This window comes from Esox lucius, chromosome 5 (assembly GCF_011004845.1).
Source record: "Esox lucius isolate fEsoLuc1 chromosome 5, fEsoLuc1.pri, whole genome shotgun sequence".
NCBI classification, from domain to species: Eukaryota; Metazoa; Chordata; class Actinopteri; order Esociformes; family Esocidae; genus Esox; species Esox lucius.
The window spans coordinates 37,883,320-37,900,298 of record NC_047573.1 but is presented as its reverse complement, the minus strand read 5'-3'; the positions used below and the strand labels follow the sequence as shown (position 1 = coordinate 37,900,298).

Sequence of the window (16,979 nt, the reverse complement as noted above, 5' to 3'; positions counted from 1 at the left end):
AGTATGATATTCAGCAACCCTCTTAGGCACAGCCACTCTGCACTGCAAGCCCAGAAGATAAGTACATGCTGGCCAAGGGTAAGTTAGAATCCTAGAAGACTATTTGGGGTTCCCTTATAGAAATGTTTCCACCTTTTCCCTATTGACCACTGATCTCTGTATGGCTAAGGAGAGAGATGCCAAATATATATAGGTGAAAATGTATAAGATCAACATGTATACATTTTTTCAATGCATTTCCCATTTAACACCCTTCATTAGTGTTATATTTTATTCACGTGGACCCATTTCCCACATATTGGGAAAGCTGGACACAGCAATTGAACTCCGGTCTGAGCATTTATGACTGGCAGTGACTGATACCACTAGATCACAATGATCAGTTAAAAAGATCAAGGTAAATTATACTTCGTTAAATAAGTGAATAGGCTGGGCAGTCGGGGGAAAAAGTACAGTACAGAGAGAGCCTTAGGTTTTCCAGAATCTATAAATGGTAGATTCGCATATTCCTATAGTAGCGGGAACCCATAGGCCTAATGCGCTTCTCTCGACTGCTCTATAGGAAGGGTAAAACCTGGGATGTCTCTCCACATCAACGCCCAGGCGCTGATGTGCCCTCGAGCGCAAACAGGAGGAACCATTTCCACCTCTGCAGTTGGGAGCTATACCAAACGCGCTCTGCCTCGTCTACGAACCGGCGAGTTAAGCTACATTGTTTTTCTCTGGCTATGTGTTCGATTCCAAACCTTTTTGCTTGAAGTATTCAAAGGCAAAAATATCACAATTGCCTATGTACTGAAATCAAGCTCAGCAGTTCTTAGCGCCGGAGTATTGGCTCCATTTGCCTTAAATGGGATTAGCGATTTCTCTAAACGTAAACTCTTGATGACCAGCGTTGCGAAAACTGGATTTTTCTCAGATGGTAATTATTATACCAGCGCATGTATTTGTCTAATCTCACAGATGATAGGACACACGGAAGCATTTCCGCACCAGCTGCTATCATCAAATCGGGTAAATGGATGCTGCTAACAGGCTCGCTATACTATTAGTCTGGTATGTGATGTATTGCATAACCACACTGACAAGCTGTACTAATAGTCTATATTTCCCAGGTTTGGAATGAGAAACGAATTATTGCTCCTAAGAAAATAATTACTATAGTTTTATTCAAGCACTATTAATAATATATGGTATTATTATACTATAACGAGGTTGAAATGTGATTAAATATTTTAATATATTTGAAAGTATATAATGTCATACGGTGTTCTTCGACTGCAATAGCTACGCTATAACCAAACCTGCGTAGCTATATTACAAGATTTGTGGAAAAAGCTTCCCCACACCAAAACCCATGTTTTTTCAACCTCCCCTAGCTGAACTGACGTCAAGTTCAACCACGCACTGTCAGGCAACCGCACGTTGAAGAGTGCGCACGTGTATAAATACATTTAAATACTAATAGTTAGGATTGCGTTTTCTATTAAGTATAAAAAGCGCTTGCTTTGAAACGGCTTCTACTCTGTTTCACCCATTCGTCTTTCCTCAGATGGATCGGGCTTCAGTCGCTTTACGCAGCCCTTCTGCACTACTTCGGAACATTTCGCGCTAGAGGATGACCCGACGTTAACCCGTTGGAAAGGCTGAGCCTCTGCATGGGCAGTCCAGACTCAAAACTGGCTCTGGCTAAACGGGACCTTTGCTTTCCAACTAAAGTGTAACTTATCCAGGCTAATGGTGAGTAGGTTACTTTGCTTGTTTGTGTTCGCCTATCCGGTTTCACAAGTTTCCTCAGTTCACAAGCTATGCATCTCGTGGTGAAGATTAGTTAACGGGATTTCAGTTCCATTTTAAACATAATCCTTCTACATAAAGGCGTGGTTTATATACAGTATTCATGGGTGTTTTGGATTTATGCTACAAATAAGCACATATGTTGAAAAGACACATTTTAGACATTTTCCTTATGTTGGTTTATTCTCTGTATTCGGAATGAAATTATATATATATTTTCCAGATGTTTGGTAACTGATTCAGTTGTCAAGTTCACATTCCTAATTAACCCTATTGTATGGTATCTTATTATTGTTCTCAACTGCCACATTAAGGTATGTTAGCAACTACAAAACTACAAAAGAGATAACCAAATACATTTTCAGCTGCAGTAATAATGAAGCATATAATAGGGTTTCACCAGTTTCACTGCCAAACCCCTAATAACCATTACAAATGTTTTATTTTTGCGGACCGTGTAAGCGGAGCCGGCAAAGAAGACCGAATAACACTGATTGACCAACCAACCCACTCACCAACCATTGTTAAATAGCGTAGTGGTTAGAGATGCGGTCTGTCATGCAGTGGCCTGGGGTTCAATCCTTGCCTCTGACCAAACAAAGTAGTCATTAGGATTTGTTCAGGATAAACTAAAACTTCACTGGCTACAAGCTTCTGTGGTTCTATAGTAAGCTTAAATAAAAACAAGAAGTCATAAAGTGAGAACAATAATGGGCCTAAAATTGAGTCTTGAGGATCACCAAAACATACCTTTGATTTGTCAGAGGATATGCTATCCACACATACAATCTGATATCTTTCAGAAAAATAAGATTGAAACCAGGCTATAACATGTTTTTGTAAAAGCACTTTGTGACAACTGCTGTTGTAAAAAGGGCTTTATAAATACATTTGATTGATTGATGTCCACATTGCCCAATGTGTGTTTCCAGTCTCTCTAAGAGAAGGGAGTGATCAATATTTTCAAAGGCAGCACTAAGACCAAGAAGCAACAGGATGAAGGCGGAACCTTTTTCTGAGGCCATTAGAAGGTAATTTGTTACGTTCACGAGTGCAGTCTCAGTGCTGTGATCGGGTCTGAAACCGGACTGGAGCATTTCATAAATGTTATTTGTCTTCAGGAAGGCATTCAGTTGTTGGAAAACACATTTTTCTAAGATTTTTGAGAGGAACAGAAAGTTTGATATCGGCCTATAATTGTTTAATATGTCTGGGTCTAGATTAGAATTTTTCAGAAGAGGCTTAATTTCCAAAAATGTTTGTGAATTTGGAACACATCCTGAGGATAGGGAGAAATGTATTATGTTCAACATTGGCTAACCTAGCATCAGAAATAGCTCCTAAATAAATGCAATATGGGTTCCTGGACTTGTAGGTTGATGTGTTACAGTTAACAGATTAGACAGGTTTACTTTATACATTGCATGCACTCGATTCCTTCTATTTCTAATCAACACAGGAATAGAGATACCGGGTCCTAGCTTGTACTCAAATCAGTCTGCATTGAGTAAACTCTTTTTAGCATGAGTAAGCAAGCATCAAGGATGACTGAAAATAACGCTAGTGGGGTTGATTTCCTTCTAATCGTGGTCTGGCTGAACTAGGCTTAACTGGATCCTTTTTTTGTTTTGTTTTTGTTGCACTGACTGTATGTAGCTCTAGATAAGTGCCTGCTTACTGACCAAAGTGTACAGTTAGGTCTAGAAATATTTGGACACAGACACAATTTTCATTATTTTGGCTCTATAAGCCACCACATTGGATTTTAAATGAAACAACTGAGATGCAAGTGAAGTACAGACTTTCAGTTTTAATTCAAGCGATTGAACAAAAATATATTGTATGAACTGTTTAGGAATTGCAACCATTTTCATACACAGTCCCCTTACTTCAGGGGCTCAAATGTAATTGGACAAATGAACACAATCTTAAATAACATTTTCATTTTTAATACTTTGTTGAGAATCCTTGGCAGGCAAGGATTGCTTGAAGTCTGGAACGTATGGACCTCAACAAACGCTGGGTCTCCTCCTTTTGTGATGCTTTGCCAGGCCTTTACTGCAGTTGTCTTCAGTTTGTTCGTGGGTCTTTCTGCCTTAAGTTTTGTCTTCAGCAAGTGAAATGTATGCTTTATCGGGTTGAGATCAGGTGATTGACTCAGCCAATGCAGAATATTCAATTTATTCAATTGCTCTAAAAAACTCCTGGGTTGCTTTTGCAATATGTTTTGGGTCATTGTTCCAAACAACTTCGCTGAATATGGCAGAATCTGAGCAGACAGGATATCCCTATACACTTCTGAATTCCTCCGGCTGCTTCTGTCTTCTGTCACATCATCAATAAACACTAGTGACTGTTGTAGAAATCTAAAGTCAGAACCCTTTAAGGCAAGTAAGGTAGAGATCAAAATAGTCTTTGACACAAATACAGTCTAATAGTTGCAAATAGAGACAGAAAGACAAGATCGGTGACAGTCTGTCTGCCATACAGTTCAGAAACACATTTTGTATGGGAAAAGTGTGACAAACATCTCAAAATAACTGATCTTTGAGCAACACATAACTATGGTCTCAATCAGCCTAGTCTTGTTCCTTTGATTAGTTTAGCGCTGTATTAGCACATTGTGCATTTTCCAAATGTCTAAATACATGGATTTAGTACTTTACTATCAACACAGTAGGTAGCTAGTGATTTTTTTTTTTAATCTTATACAATGGTATAATAAATCAATACATAAGCTCACCAAATTTCCCCCATATGATCCACTGCCATCGGAAGCCATGAATGTCCATGTCATCACACTACCTCCACCGGGTTTTACAGAATTATGTGGTATGCTTCAGTTTTTGGCTCAGTCTAATCTGGTCTTTCTATTCTTGAGGCTTATGAATGGTTTGCACCTTGTGGTGAACCCTCTGTATTTGCTCTCATGAAGTCTTCTCTTTATGGTGGACTGGGAAAATGATATGCCTACTTCCTGGAGAGTGTTCTTCACTTGTTTTGTGGGTTTTTTCTTTACCATGGAAGGGATCCTATGGTTCAAAACCCCTTAATGATGAGAAAAATTTTGAGGTCCTTGACGTCGCCCGGTATGGCGCAGCCAGGGCCCCATCCTGGAGCCAGGCCCGGGGTTGGGGCTCGTACGCGAGCACCTGGTGGCCAGGCCTTTCCCTATGGGGCCCGGCCGGGCTCAGCCCGAAGGAGTGACGTGGGGCTGCCTTCTCGTGGGCTCACCATCCACAGGAGGGACCATAAGGGGCCGGTGCGGAGAGGATCGGGCGGCAGTCGAAGGCGGGGGCCTGGACAACCCGATCCCTGGACACGGAAACTAGCTCTAGGGACGTGGAACGTCACCACGCTGGCGGGGAAGGAGCCTGAGATCGTGCGTGAGTTTGGGAGGTTCCGACAAGAGGTAGTCGGGATCACCTCTACACACAGCTTGGAAACCACATTCTGAAACCACATTCCTTGAGAGAGGATGGACTCTTCACCACAGGTGGAGAGTGCCTGCCTCAAGTGGAGGAGTTTAAGTACCTAGGGGTCCTGTTCACGAGTGAGGGAAGGATGGAATGGGAGATTGACAGACGGATCGGTGCAGCTTCTGCAGTAATGCGTTCGATGTATCGGTCTGTCGTGGTGAAGAAAGAGCTGAGCCGCAAGGCAAAGCTCTCAATTTACCGGTCAATCTACGTTCCTACTCTCACCTATGGTCATGAGCTTTGGGTCATGACCGAAAGGACAAGATCCCGGATACAGGCGGCCGAAATGAGCTTTCTCCGCAGGGTGGCTGGGCGATCCCTTAGAGATAGGGTGAGAAGCTCGGTCACCCGGGAGGAGCTTAGAGCAGAGCCGCTGCTCCTCCACATCGAGAGGGGTCAGCTGAGGTGGCTTGGGCATCTGTTTCGAATGCCGCCGGAACGCCTTCCTGGGAAGGTGTTCCGGTCCCGTCCCACCGGGAGGAGACCCCGGGGAAGACCTAGGACACGCTGGAGGGACTATGTTTCCAGGCTGGCCTGGGAACGCCTCGGTGTCCCCCCGGAAGAGCTGGAGGAAGTGTCTAGGGAGAGGGAAGTCTGGGCATCTCTGCTTAGACTGCTGCCCCCGCGACCCGGCCCCGGATAAGCAGAAGATGATGATGATGATGATGATGATGATGGGATCCTACGATCATCCACCACTGTTGTCTTCTGTGGATGTTACAGACTTTTTGTGTTGCAGAGCTCACCAGCGCATTCTTTATGTTTCTCAGAATGTACCAAACTGTTGATTTGGCCTCTCCTAATGTTTCAGCTCTCCATCTCCCTGATGGATTTTTTTTGCAGCCGAAGTATGGACTGTTTCGCTTGCACTGAGAGCTCTTCTGACTGCATGTTGTGGGTTCACAGCAACAGCTTCCAAATGCGAATGCCACACCTGAAATCAACTCCAGACCTTTTACCTGCTTAATTCCTGAAGAAATACTAAAGGAATAGCCCACACCTGTCCATGAAACAGCTTTTGAGTCAATTACCTTTGGTCCCTTGAAAGTGGGGGGGATACAAATTAAGGAGCTGTAATTCCTAAAACCTTCCTCCAATTTAGATGTGAAAAGCTGAAAGACTGCACTTTAAACCCATATTCATTATTTTACTGTAACTTTAATATATTTAGGTAAATAGTGAAAATAGCAAAACTTGTGTCAGTGTCCAAATATTTCCGGACCTAACTGTATATCTAATTTAAAAACAAACATTTCTTAAGGAGGCTGCGTGTTTTTCTTTTATACTCTGTCAAAAAAACAGTACACATTTGGTTGGTCTGGACCAGACCAAATGAAGGATACATGTTTAGGCTATATTTTGACCAGCACAGTAAATAACGGCAATGTTCAGTACAGAAGAGCTAAAGGAGTACAGTTTAACTAGCTCAGTTGACTCCAAGCAGATCACAATGGCCCTCATTTATCATTCTTGCGTAGAAACGGGCGTATATGTTGGCGTAAGATTTTGCTTACACTCTTCTCACCGCCTGATTTATGAAGCTGTGCGTACCTTTAAAATCCAGGTGTACGCAATACCTGCCCTTGATAAATGCCGCGGCTGAAAACGATCGTCATTAGAATAACACGCCCCTATATATTCAAGTCTCCGCTTCCCCCACGCCCTCATTTTACGCCATGGACACATGGAAGACGGCAAAAAAGAGAAACTTCTCTGACGTGGAGATTGAGACGATCACCAGAGAGGTAGAAATAAATAAAATTGTTTCATTTGGCAGTTTAAAAAGCGGAATAAAAGATGATGTGATGTGGAGTACCATTCATTCACATTAATAATTGCATGACAATTTGTAATATTCGTCTTATTATTTCATGATATTTATTATTAATGACATTTATTGTTATTTAGAAGAAGAATGTAATTTTTATTATTATTTCTATTATTATTTAAAAGAAGAAGAATGCCATTTTTATTATTTTGTCAGTCTGAATTATAATTTGGTAATTAAAAGCCATTTATTACTGAACCCAGTCCGTGCCCAACTGCCGGGCCTAACCCTGAAACGTCATGTAAAGTGCACAGGCTCGCATCTGAAGGAATACATATAAATCAAGTCACACAAATTAAACCTTGAAGTCCATGTTGCACAAAAATAAACACTGAAGTTTGTAATTATGTTGTTGTTATATATCATATCTTTTAGTTTGTCAGTGCGTTAGGAATTTTTTTTCTGCGCATTTCCGCACTAACTCAAAACGTGCGTACACCACCTCCTGAGCTGGCGTAGGATTTGAGAGTGCTGTACACCAACGTCCATATTGATAAATTTCAAAGTCACCATGGTTTTGGGTGTACGCCAGGTGTACGCTGGAAATTTGGTGTACGCACTTTTGATAAATGAGGGCCAATGTGTGGATATCTCAATTTAAACTTTTCTCAAACTGGCACCTTTGCATTTTCGGTGGAATACAAAATTTGAAGATTTACTGAAAATACTGACCACTGAAAATTGAATGCTTCTTTTCCTCTCTCAAAACCTTCCTTTTCAACTTTTTTGGAAAGGAAAGAAAAAGGTGCAGTGTTCTCTTAATTTTTTCTTGAGCTGTAGAAAGGGCACTGGGATGGGACCTGCATTTAGGATACTCAATTGACTACAGCCCAAGTGATTCTTGAAGCAGTGGGGGCTGTGCTTTGCATATCAATATAGTGTCAGTCAGCTAATCATTGCACAGGGATGTCATGTGCGTGTCCATGATAATCCATAGATTAAGTGTGTTTCTCCAGTACAGAAGAAGTCCTACCTTGGGGCCACTGAAAGTTTTGCTATCTTACACAGAGTTAGTGGAAATACCTGATAATTGGCTTGACTTACATAATGTACATAATATCAATACCTATAGGCATTATCAATGTTATTTGCTGTTGTTGTGAAACCCACAGATTCAGCATGGTTATTTGCAAACCTGTCAGAGCTCTGCAATTTGCCTCAGAGTCTCTAGACAGGAACAAGTGTGTAATGCTGTTGGTTGTTATTACTTGCAGTTTTGAGAAAGGACAGGATCTAGGGTTGCACGACATTGACAAATATTCTATCCTCTCTTTTCTTTCACTCCTCTGACCCGTTTCACTGTCTCCTTCTTCCTTCCTCTGACCCGTTTCCTTCTTTCTCTTCACACACACGCTGTCGAAGCATGCACACATGTCATGTGGTATGCTCCATAGGGTATGTTCGTGTAGTGGACCAGATATCTGCATGTGACAGGGCAAATGGCCAATGAAACATGATCATTCTACAGCGGTTTCAAACGGCCTCTAAATTGAACATAACTAAGCCACACAGCAAACGGATGTATGTTCAAGATGACTACTTCTTAGCAGGGAATCTTGTGTAGATCAGTGATTTTCAACCACTGTGCCACGGCATATTAGTGTGCAGTGAGAGATCGTCAGGTGTGCTGTGAGAAATTATCCAATTTCACTTAATTAGTCTTAATACTTTTTTTTTTTTTACATTTACTAATTATCATCTGCAAATAATATGCCATTGTAGAGTGGTTGTGCTGTAATATAGTGACTGGCAGAGTAATATAATATTTGTCCGGGTGGCAGCAGGTAGCTGAAAAATGTCCCTGGACAAGATTCTGAGTGGTAAAAAGAAAGCAAAGACAGTGAGCTCAAGGCAATACAGCGAAAGCTATCTTTCGTTCAGATTTACTTTCACTGGGGATGAGACAGCACCGACACCATTATGCTTGGTGTGTGACGAGAGGCTGTACAACAGCGCCATGGTGCCAAGCAAGCTTAAACGCCATCTCCAAACTAAACACCTGTCGCTTCAAAACAACCCGATGGACTATTTTGTTAGCTTGCGTGAAAACACAGCAAAACTGGCAACTTTTATGAGAAAAATGGTAAATGAGAAAGCCTAGTTACCTAGTAGCTGAACTCGTAGCTAAATCAAAAAAGTCCCACACTGTGGCAGAGACAATAATACTATCTGCCTGCAAAGCCATTGTCAACGAGATGCTCGGCCCTGACGTGGTTAAAGACATAGCTAAAGTCCCTCTCTCAGATAACACAATTTTCTAATGTAAAAAATGTGCTGTGGCTCATAAAAGGTTGAAAAACACTGGTGTAGATTATCAGTTTTTTGCATGCGCATGAAATTCCCTTTTCTTGCCCTCGTTGTTTTTTAATAAAAGTCAAAAGATAGCTCGAGTTTAATTAGCGATCAGAGGCTAGACAAGCACCAAGTGGTCACAAGGTCTCCAATCGCTGCAGTGTGCCACAGCCATTAGTCTTAACCATGTGTCCAACAACAAAGATGGCTGAATTTCTCTGTTATCTTAAAACAATAAAACACGACTTAAACAACAGACTTTGTATATTTACTTGCAAAAACAAGGGGATAGTATCCCATTTTGCTTCCAGAACAGCTTGTATTGTTAGCGGCATGGATTCAACAAGATGCTGGAAGCATTCTTTGGGATTTTGGTCCATGCTGACTTGATAACATGACAAACCACCAATTCCACCTCATCCCAAAGGTAGGGATGCACCAATACTGGCCCGATATTGAGCTCGTACTGTACTTGTAACCATAGAAATATGCAGATACCACGCATTGATACCATGTCATGGAAACATTAAGTGAAACTCAATGGCCTCTGGCCACATAAGTATAGAATGTAAAATTCAGATTGGTAGCGCGGGAGTCCAAGCTCTGCTCTGCTAAATTGTCAAGAGGAAAGGGAAAAACACTAATTTGTCACACGCAATTTGATCAAACAGACAACAAAACAGCGCAGAGTTCAAGGAGTATGATAATGCTAGCAGCGCAGAACCACAACAGCCACTTTGTGGCAAACAATGGGAGCACAATAAAATGTCCAGAGACAGCCCATGGGCAGAAATAAATGAGAGAGCAGAGGCTCTTGCTGCGATCAATTCAATTGATGACCAGCCGTTGTCGGTTGTTGATAATGTGGAATTTTGATGTTAAGTCATTTTTATAGGAGAATGCTGCCTTATCAAAGCTGCACTAGTTGTTTTCAATAAAAAAAACAATTACAGCATCTTGCAATTACTCACCTGTCATAATGTGGCACCAATGCCAGATAGAGAATGAAGTTCATAATAATAATAATATTAATAATAATGTGAAAAATAAAATGACCAGTTCCAAAAAAATATAGGCGCTAACTCAGAGTTTGACGTTATTTTTAGCCTGGCTAATTTTAGCTTAGGGTTCCGGGTTGCTAGCTATAGAGAGCTAGATTAAGCATTTTGCTTCTTTGCAGTTTTCTTAGTGTATGCTGTAGAAGACAAGAGTGGAATCTTTCACAAAAAAGAAACTTGAGCCGCGTTGACTTGGGGCCGCGTTTCCACCTCAATAACTATACCCAGGAACTAGGAACGTTTCCAGGAACTAGCTGTGTTTCCACTGCAGGAACCAGGGTCTAGAACTCAGAACCAGGAACTGCATTTTACCCCCAAAACAGTCCCTGCTCAAGAGGTAGGACTTTCCCAGAGTACCAGAACTTTTGGGGTGGGGCTTGCAGTGGTGAACATTTCTGATTGGTCCAGTAGTAAAAGAGTTTACTTGCAGAAGTTTTCAACCGCCATTTTTAAATGTCCTCAGAGGAGTACATTTACAGGAGTTGTTATAAAGGAGTTTATTTTGCTTACAAAAAAAATTAAAGAACATGTTATGGAGAGGAAATAGAGCAACAGATGGACTGACGACAAAGTCGTTTATGCTAACGACCAAATCCAGCGAGAATTCTAAAAGGTGATTCGTAATGATAAGGAGTACATGAAAATATCCTACAAGTTAGGTGAGCTGAACATTATTCACACGGGGAAACAGTGCCGGGAGAAGCTTAAAAAACTAAAACCAGATTAAAAGAAGATCGAGGATCACAATTATAGAAGCGGTTCTGACCGGCGGAGCAAATAATTTGACCGTCTACATGTGTTGCTGGGTCACAGGCCGGCCTTCTATGGCGCTGCGGCAACGATTGACTCGGCTGCTGCGTTGCTGGAAGCTATGGTGGAAGACACAGAAACTGGATAACCAGTCGGTTTAAGGTAAATCACAATGTTTTACATGAGGCATGTTAAATTCAATAAACGTTATGTTTTGGAAAAGTCAGGATATTTGTATACAACATGTTAGTTTGTCATGCTATTGTTCCTCTAGACAAAAATCAACGTTAGCTACAGGAACATCAATGATGTTAGCCTAGCTAACACCCCCTATTATCGGCCACCCCCTATTTGGTAATGTAATGTATGGAGGTTAAATAATAAAATGTAATGTATGGACGTTTTAGATGCAGATCGTGAACTTAGATTTCAGTGATCTGACTTTTTTCCCTTCTTCATCAGAAGGCATGAAAGGTAGCTAAAACTTTCTAGTAAACACGTAATTGAAACTGTGATCAGGCATTTGTAACACAAATAAAGAGGAAATGAAAGGTTACTGGACAAAGTAGTAAGACGGCTGATAATAGAGGATGGTGGGTCGTATTTTTTAGCCATGTCGCTAACCAACTAGCTGAAAATAGTAATATTTCCACTAGAATTTCAGAAATGATAATTAATGACATGCTATTTAACATTTGTATGTATCTAATAATCACTAAACATTAACAACTTGATCAAATGATTACTCATTACAAGATATTTTTGAAAAATGCTGTTGGCTATGTGTATTAATTTATTGTGGTGTGTTTGTGTTTATTGTTCTTTTTAGGAAAGAGGAAAAGAGACAGACTTCCTTTACACGCTGAGGGACATGGACGACGCTAACCGGACTGTTCTGCAGCGAGGACCAGTATATGCAGCTGCTATACTGAAGAAGAGTCAGGCTGAGGAAAGCCGCATAAAGAGTGATAAGGAGGCGATAGTTGGCGTTCCTCGAGTCTTAGGCGGAAGAAAACGTTTTATGTATATTAACCATGTACAGTGTTATGTATATTATTTCTTTATCTTCTTGTTATATTTTGTAATTCTCACTACGTAGTTGAAGTGTACTATGCCACCATTTATAAGCATATTATACTCATGTATCTATAATATTAAAAAATACTACCAATTGCTGCTAGTTTACTAATGTTACTGCCATATCTAAATGTTCAATAATACTACCCAGATTGCTGCTGGTTTACAGTACTCTTTGTATTTTGCACCTACATTTTTGCAGATAAATACATTGTTGTGGAACCAAACATGTGTGGCTGTTTGTGTAAACCTGAAAACTTCCACCCCACTGTCTTGCTCACTGCTGAAATATTTATTAAATCTCACTGTTTGCAGAAATTGTGTTTAGTGACACACTGTAGTAATGCCGAATCCAAATGAGAAATGCTCCTGTACTGAATTGGTTGCAGGTTTTCACAGTGCAATGGCAATCCTTTTTTGAATGGGAACACGATGGCGATGTCATGGTTGCAATTATGGTTGCAATAATAATGGTTTCAATCGACAGCACAGGTACAGAAATGTGAAAGGCCTCAGTGAAAGTTGAAACCATGGTTTCCCACTGTTTGTGTACCCAAACGGATGGAGTAACATGACATATTCTGTAGTACTCTCATATCAGAAATACACACAAAAATGTGCCAATAATAAGTTGATGTAGTTTACGGTAACATTATTCCCAATTGTGATTTACTTAAACTTATATAGGCCTACTAAAAATAAAATTACCGTTCTCTTTTTTTGTGCGTGATGACGCGAATCCGTCTCATCAGTCATCTAATGGTCAATCTCTGCGATAACTCGTAAAATCTGTTCACTTTATTTGTATTGTAACTCTAAAAGCATTTCGGGGATTTTGAATCCCCTTTGCTACTACTGCTCGTCTCTGCCACCATTGACTCAATGACCACATTTGCAAACAAATAAATTATGATCAACAGCAACACAAATTGAATCTCCTCCCTGGTTTCTGTGATGTTGCAGTGTCGCATAAATAATAAAAAAAAAATTATTATTATTTGTATGGCGTATGGTGCGTACGTCAGCGGACTAATTTGCGTAGTCTTCACATGGGCTGAAGGAACCCTTTAGTTCCTTGAATAGCAGTTCCTGGGACTCAAAGTTCCGTGTACTTTTTGGTGGAAAAGCGGCTTTTGAGGGACAAATGTACCCCTGCTGCAATGCTTCATCGAAAAAAGCTGTCATGGCTGCCGTCTTGGCTTGTGACAGGGGATACACATGTGACCCTTAGGGAGTTTGGCTCCCTCTGAGGTTTATCACGCAATCCCCCGGCCTGGGCAGCCTGTGGGAAACCGGAACAGTGTACTGAGTGTGTTGGGAAGCAATAGGTGAGCGAACATGGGCTACCTGGGTTGACATGGTAGGGCCTTGCCTGACGCCTCCGGACCCAGTGGAGCGAGAACGGCACAGTGCAGTGGGATGCCCTCCGCCTCCAGGAGGCACTCCGAACCTGCCGTCTGCGCCCTCTGCCCAGTAGTTGCAGCCACCCCCAGGTCCATAGCGACAGCGGTGTCCTGATGTTGGGGTGGAATGGGCAGACCCTTTCCCAGACTGGGATCAAAGACACACTTGTCATAAAAATGCGTCTCAACATTAGATCATTTGGTCCTGCATTAACAAGTTTTAAAATTTAGCCAGACTCTACTAAGCATTGTGTTCAACTGAATCTCATTTCTTACGAAGTTTACTTCCATCACAAGTAGCATCTATGAACTGTATGGCTTTTGCCACTGGCTGTATTAATAGCTTATTAGCCTGAGATAGGCCTACTACTATCTTGCTACTTGAAAAAGTAATAAGAATTGAGCAATTACTAGCGAGATTTAAGACATACTTAACACTGACAAAGCTATTTTATTTCATGGCATAATGTTCAATTTTCTTTCATTTGTGAATGCCATTGATACAGTAACTATCAATATAGGTGCTGATAACTGACTTTTTTATTAGATGAAAAGATGAGAAAATCATGAAAACCCCTATTCTTTTAATGCCCAAAGGGTTTTGATCTAGGCTATATTACCCCAATTTTAGGCTTACTATAATCTAGCTAATGAAGGTGGTAGCAAGCAAAGTTTTTGGCTATCCTGGGTTTTGATCTAGCCTATATTACCCCAAAAAGCATGCACTGATTCGTACTTCAAAGATCCCTCAGAAATAGTCACAATATATCTGTAAACCGTTTTATTCTAGGCTTACAATAACGTGGTTATTGAAGGTTGTAGGAAGCAACGTTTTTGTCTGTCCTGAACAAATCCTAATGCATAATTAGTTTTGACTGTGACAAGCCTTGAACGCAGGACCTCTTGCTTGATAGTTCGCCTCTCTAACTACTACGCTATTTAACAAAGGGTGGGTGGGTAGTCTGTCAGTCACGCACACACTTACTAATAGACATTTGCTCTTCTTGGCCGACACTGCTAAGCGGTCCGGCAAAAACTAACATTGTTGTGCCATGAAATTAAATAGCTTTGGCAAAATATCGTCGTCAGTCTTGCTAGCATGGGCACAATTCTGATAACCATTCCAAGCAGTAAGATACTAGTATTACTGGCTTGTAAGCTAAAACGGCTAGTGCCAAAAGCCATACAGTTCATAGATGCTATTTGCGGTGGAAGTAAACTTGTTAGTCAGTTTAACACAATACTTCATGATGTCTAGTTTAATACTCAAACTTAGTTTGATGTGAATGCGTGACAAATTGATCTAATGTTGAGACAATTTCATGACGAAATAGTATGTCCCATTCGGTCCCAATACTGGCATACTAGCTTACTACACTACTCAATAAAGTTAAGGGAACACAAAATCATCACAGTATAACACCAAGTCAATTAAACTTCAGGGATATCAATCTGTAAATTTAGAAAGCATAAGCCATTGTGAATCACTGTCACCTGTTTTGGTGCAAATAAAAGTGAGAACAGGTTTAAGACAACGCCCAAAAAGGGAATAGTTTTGCAGGAGATGGTTACAGACAATTGCTCTCTCCTTATCCTACCGGACTCATTCTTCTCTAATTCTGCGTTTTGCTAGTGTCCTTGTCACAACCTTGGCTCATAAGTCATGACAAAGACGGAGTCCACACATAGAAATTAGTTACAAAGGAAAAATGTATTAACTAAATAACCCAATAGATAATCTAGTGAGATGTGATAGTCAGCATATCAGTAATGTAGTGTGGATGGTGGGAATGACTGGGTGAAAGCATATGTTGAAAGGTGAAGAACAAAACCAAACCAACCCTAAGAACAACTCAAAATCACATGTGCTTCAAGAAGGGAGGCCCCTTAATGACTGAGAAGGTAAACCTAATAAGCCCCAGCCACATGTACTCCCAACATCACCGACAACCCTCTCCGCTCCACCCACCAACCTGCAACAGTTAAGCAGACAGAGCGAGAGGGCCGTTAAATTGCTCTCTCCTTATCCTTCCCGACTGATTCTTCTCTAATTTTGCGTTTTGCTAGTTTCCTTGTCACTGCTGGTAGCATGAGGTGGTACCTGCAGCCCATTCTGGTTGCACAGGCAGTCTAGCTCCTCCAGGATGGCACATTCATATGTGCTGTTGCAAGAAGCTTTTCTGTGTCTCCCAGTGCAGTCAAGAGCATGGAGGACATAGCAGGAGATGGCTGTTACACGAGGAGAGCTGGAAGGGCATCAACTCAGCAGCAGGACCGGTATCTGCTCCTTTGTGCAAAGAGGAACCGAAGGAGCACTGCCAGAGTCCTAGAAAATGATCTCCAGCTGTCAGAAACAGACTCCATGAGGGTGATGAGGGCCCAACATCTTCTAGTGGGACCTGTGTTCGCTGCCCAGCACCGTGCAGCTCAATTTGCCAGAGAACACCACAATTGGTAGGTCTGCTACTGGTGCCCTATTCTCTTCACAGATGAGAGCAGGTTCCCACTGAGCACCGATTTCTGACCTGTGAGTAATTTTATTGAAAAAAAATTATTCCTAGTGCAGCTTTAACAAATAAAATTTTAACCAGACGGAGTCAGAAATTAGCAACATAATTTGTAAGCAGCATGGTGTTTCTGGGCAGCTGCGGATGAAATGTGCTGTTTTCTCATAATCAAAGTCTGGAATATTCAGCGGATCATGACATCACAGAACTCATGCTGAGTTAAAGAAGGTTCAAAGTTACAAGTGAAGGTTAACTTCAGCATTCTGGCAGAGGGCAACAGGGTTTGAGAAAAAATATGTTAAAATCTTAAAATCTCGATCCCCCTGTACCGTTCAATAATATGATCCTGTAGAACTTTAGTTGGCTCTTTATGGAAAATGGCTATCTATGCAACCAAAAACCATTATAGAAATCACCCTGGTGAACAACGGTGGTCAGGGAAGCCGTCCGACTGAAGAAGGAGGTCTTCTGGGATATGTTATCCCGGAGGACTCCGGAGACGGTTGCAGTGTACCGACAGACCCAAAGGGCAGCGACCTCTGCTGTGAAAGAGGCCAACGGGGAAAACGGGGAACTATCCAAGCTGTGTACAGTAAGGATGGGACACTGTTGACCTCAACTGAGGAGGTAATTGGGCGATGGAAGAAACACTTTGAGGAACTCCTAAATCCCACTAACATGCCCTCTATAGTGGAGGCAGAGCTGGAGGCTGATGGGGAAGCATCGTCAATCTCCATGGCAGAAGTCACTGAGGTAGTCAAACAACTCCACAGATGCAAAGCTCCGGG

General features: G+C 41.4%; 1 protein-coding gene across 4 annotated transcripts in view; it reads left to right on the top strand.

Annotated features, from left to right (window-relative positions):
* Positions 1 to 664: 664 nt before the first annotated feature.
* Positions 665 to 16,979, top strand: part of adgra1a (adhesion G protein-coupled receptor A1a) — a 98,116-nt gene continuing 81,801 nt past the window's right edge. For 2 of the 4 annotated variants that reach the window (XM_020044735.3, XM_034292051.1), the window contains exons 1-2: positions 665 to 1,056; positions 1,553 to 1,740. In XM_020044735.3, coding sequence (XP_019900294.1) covers positions 1,738 to 1,740 — 3 coding nt within the window. In that variant the 5' untranslated portion in view covers positions 665 to 1,056; positions 1,553 to 1,737. The remainder of the gene's footprint in view (positions 1,057 to 1,552; positions 1,741 to 16,979) is intronic. The other 2 variants (XM_034292050.1, XM_020044734.3) reach the window with 2 other exon arrangements.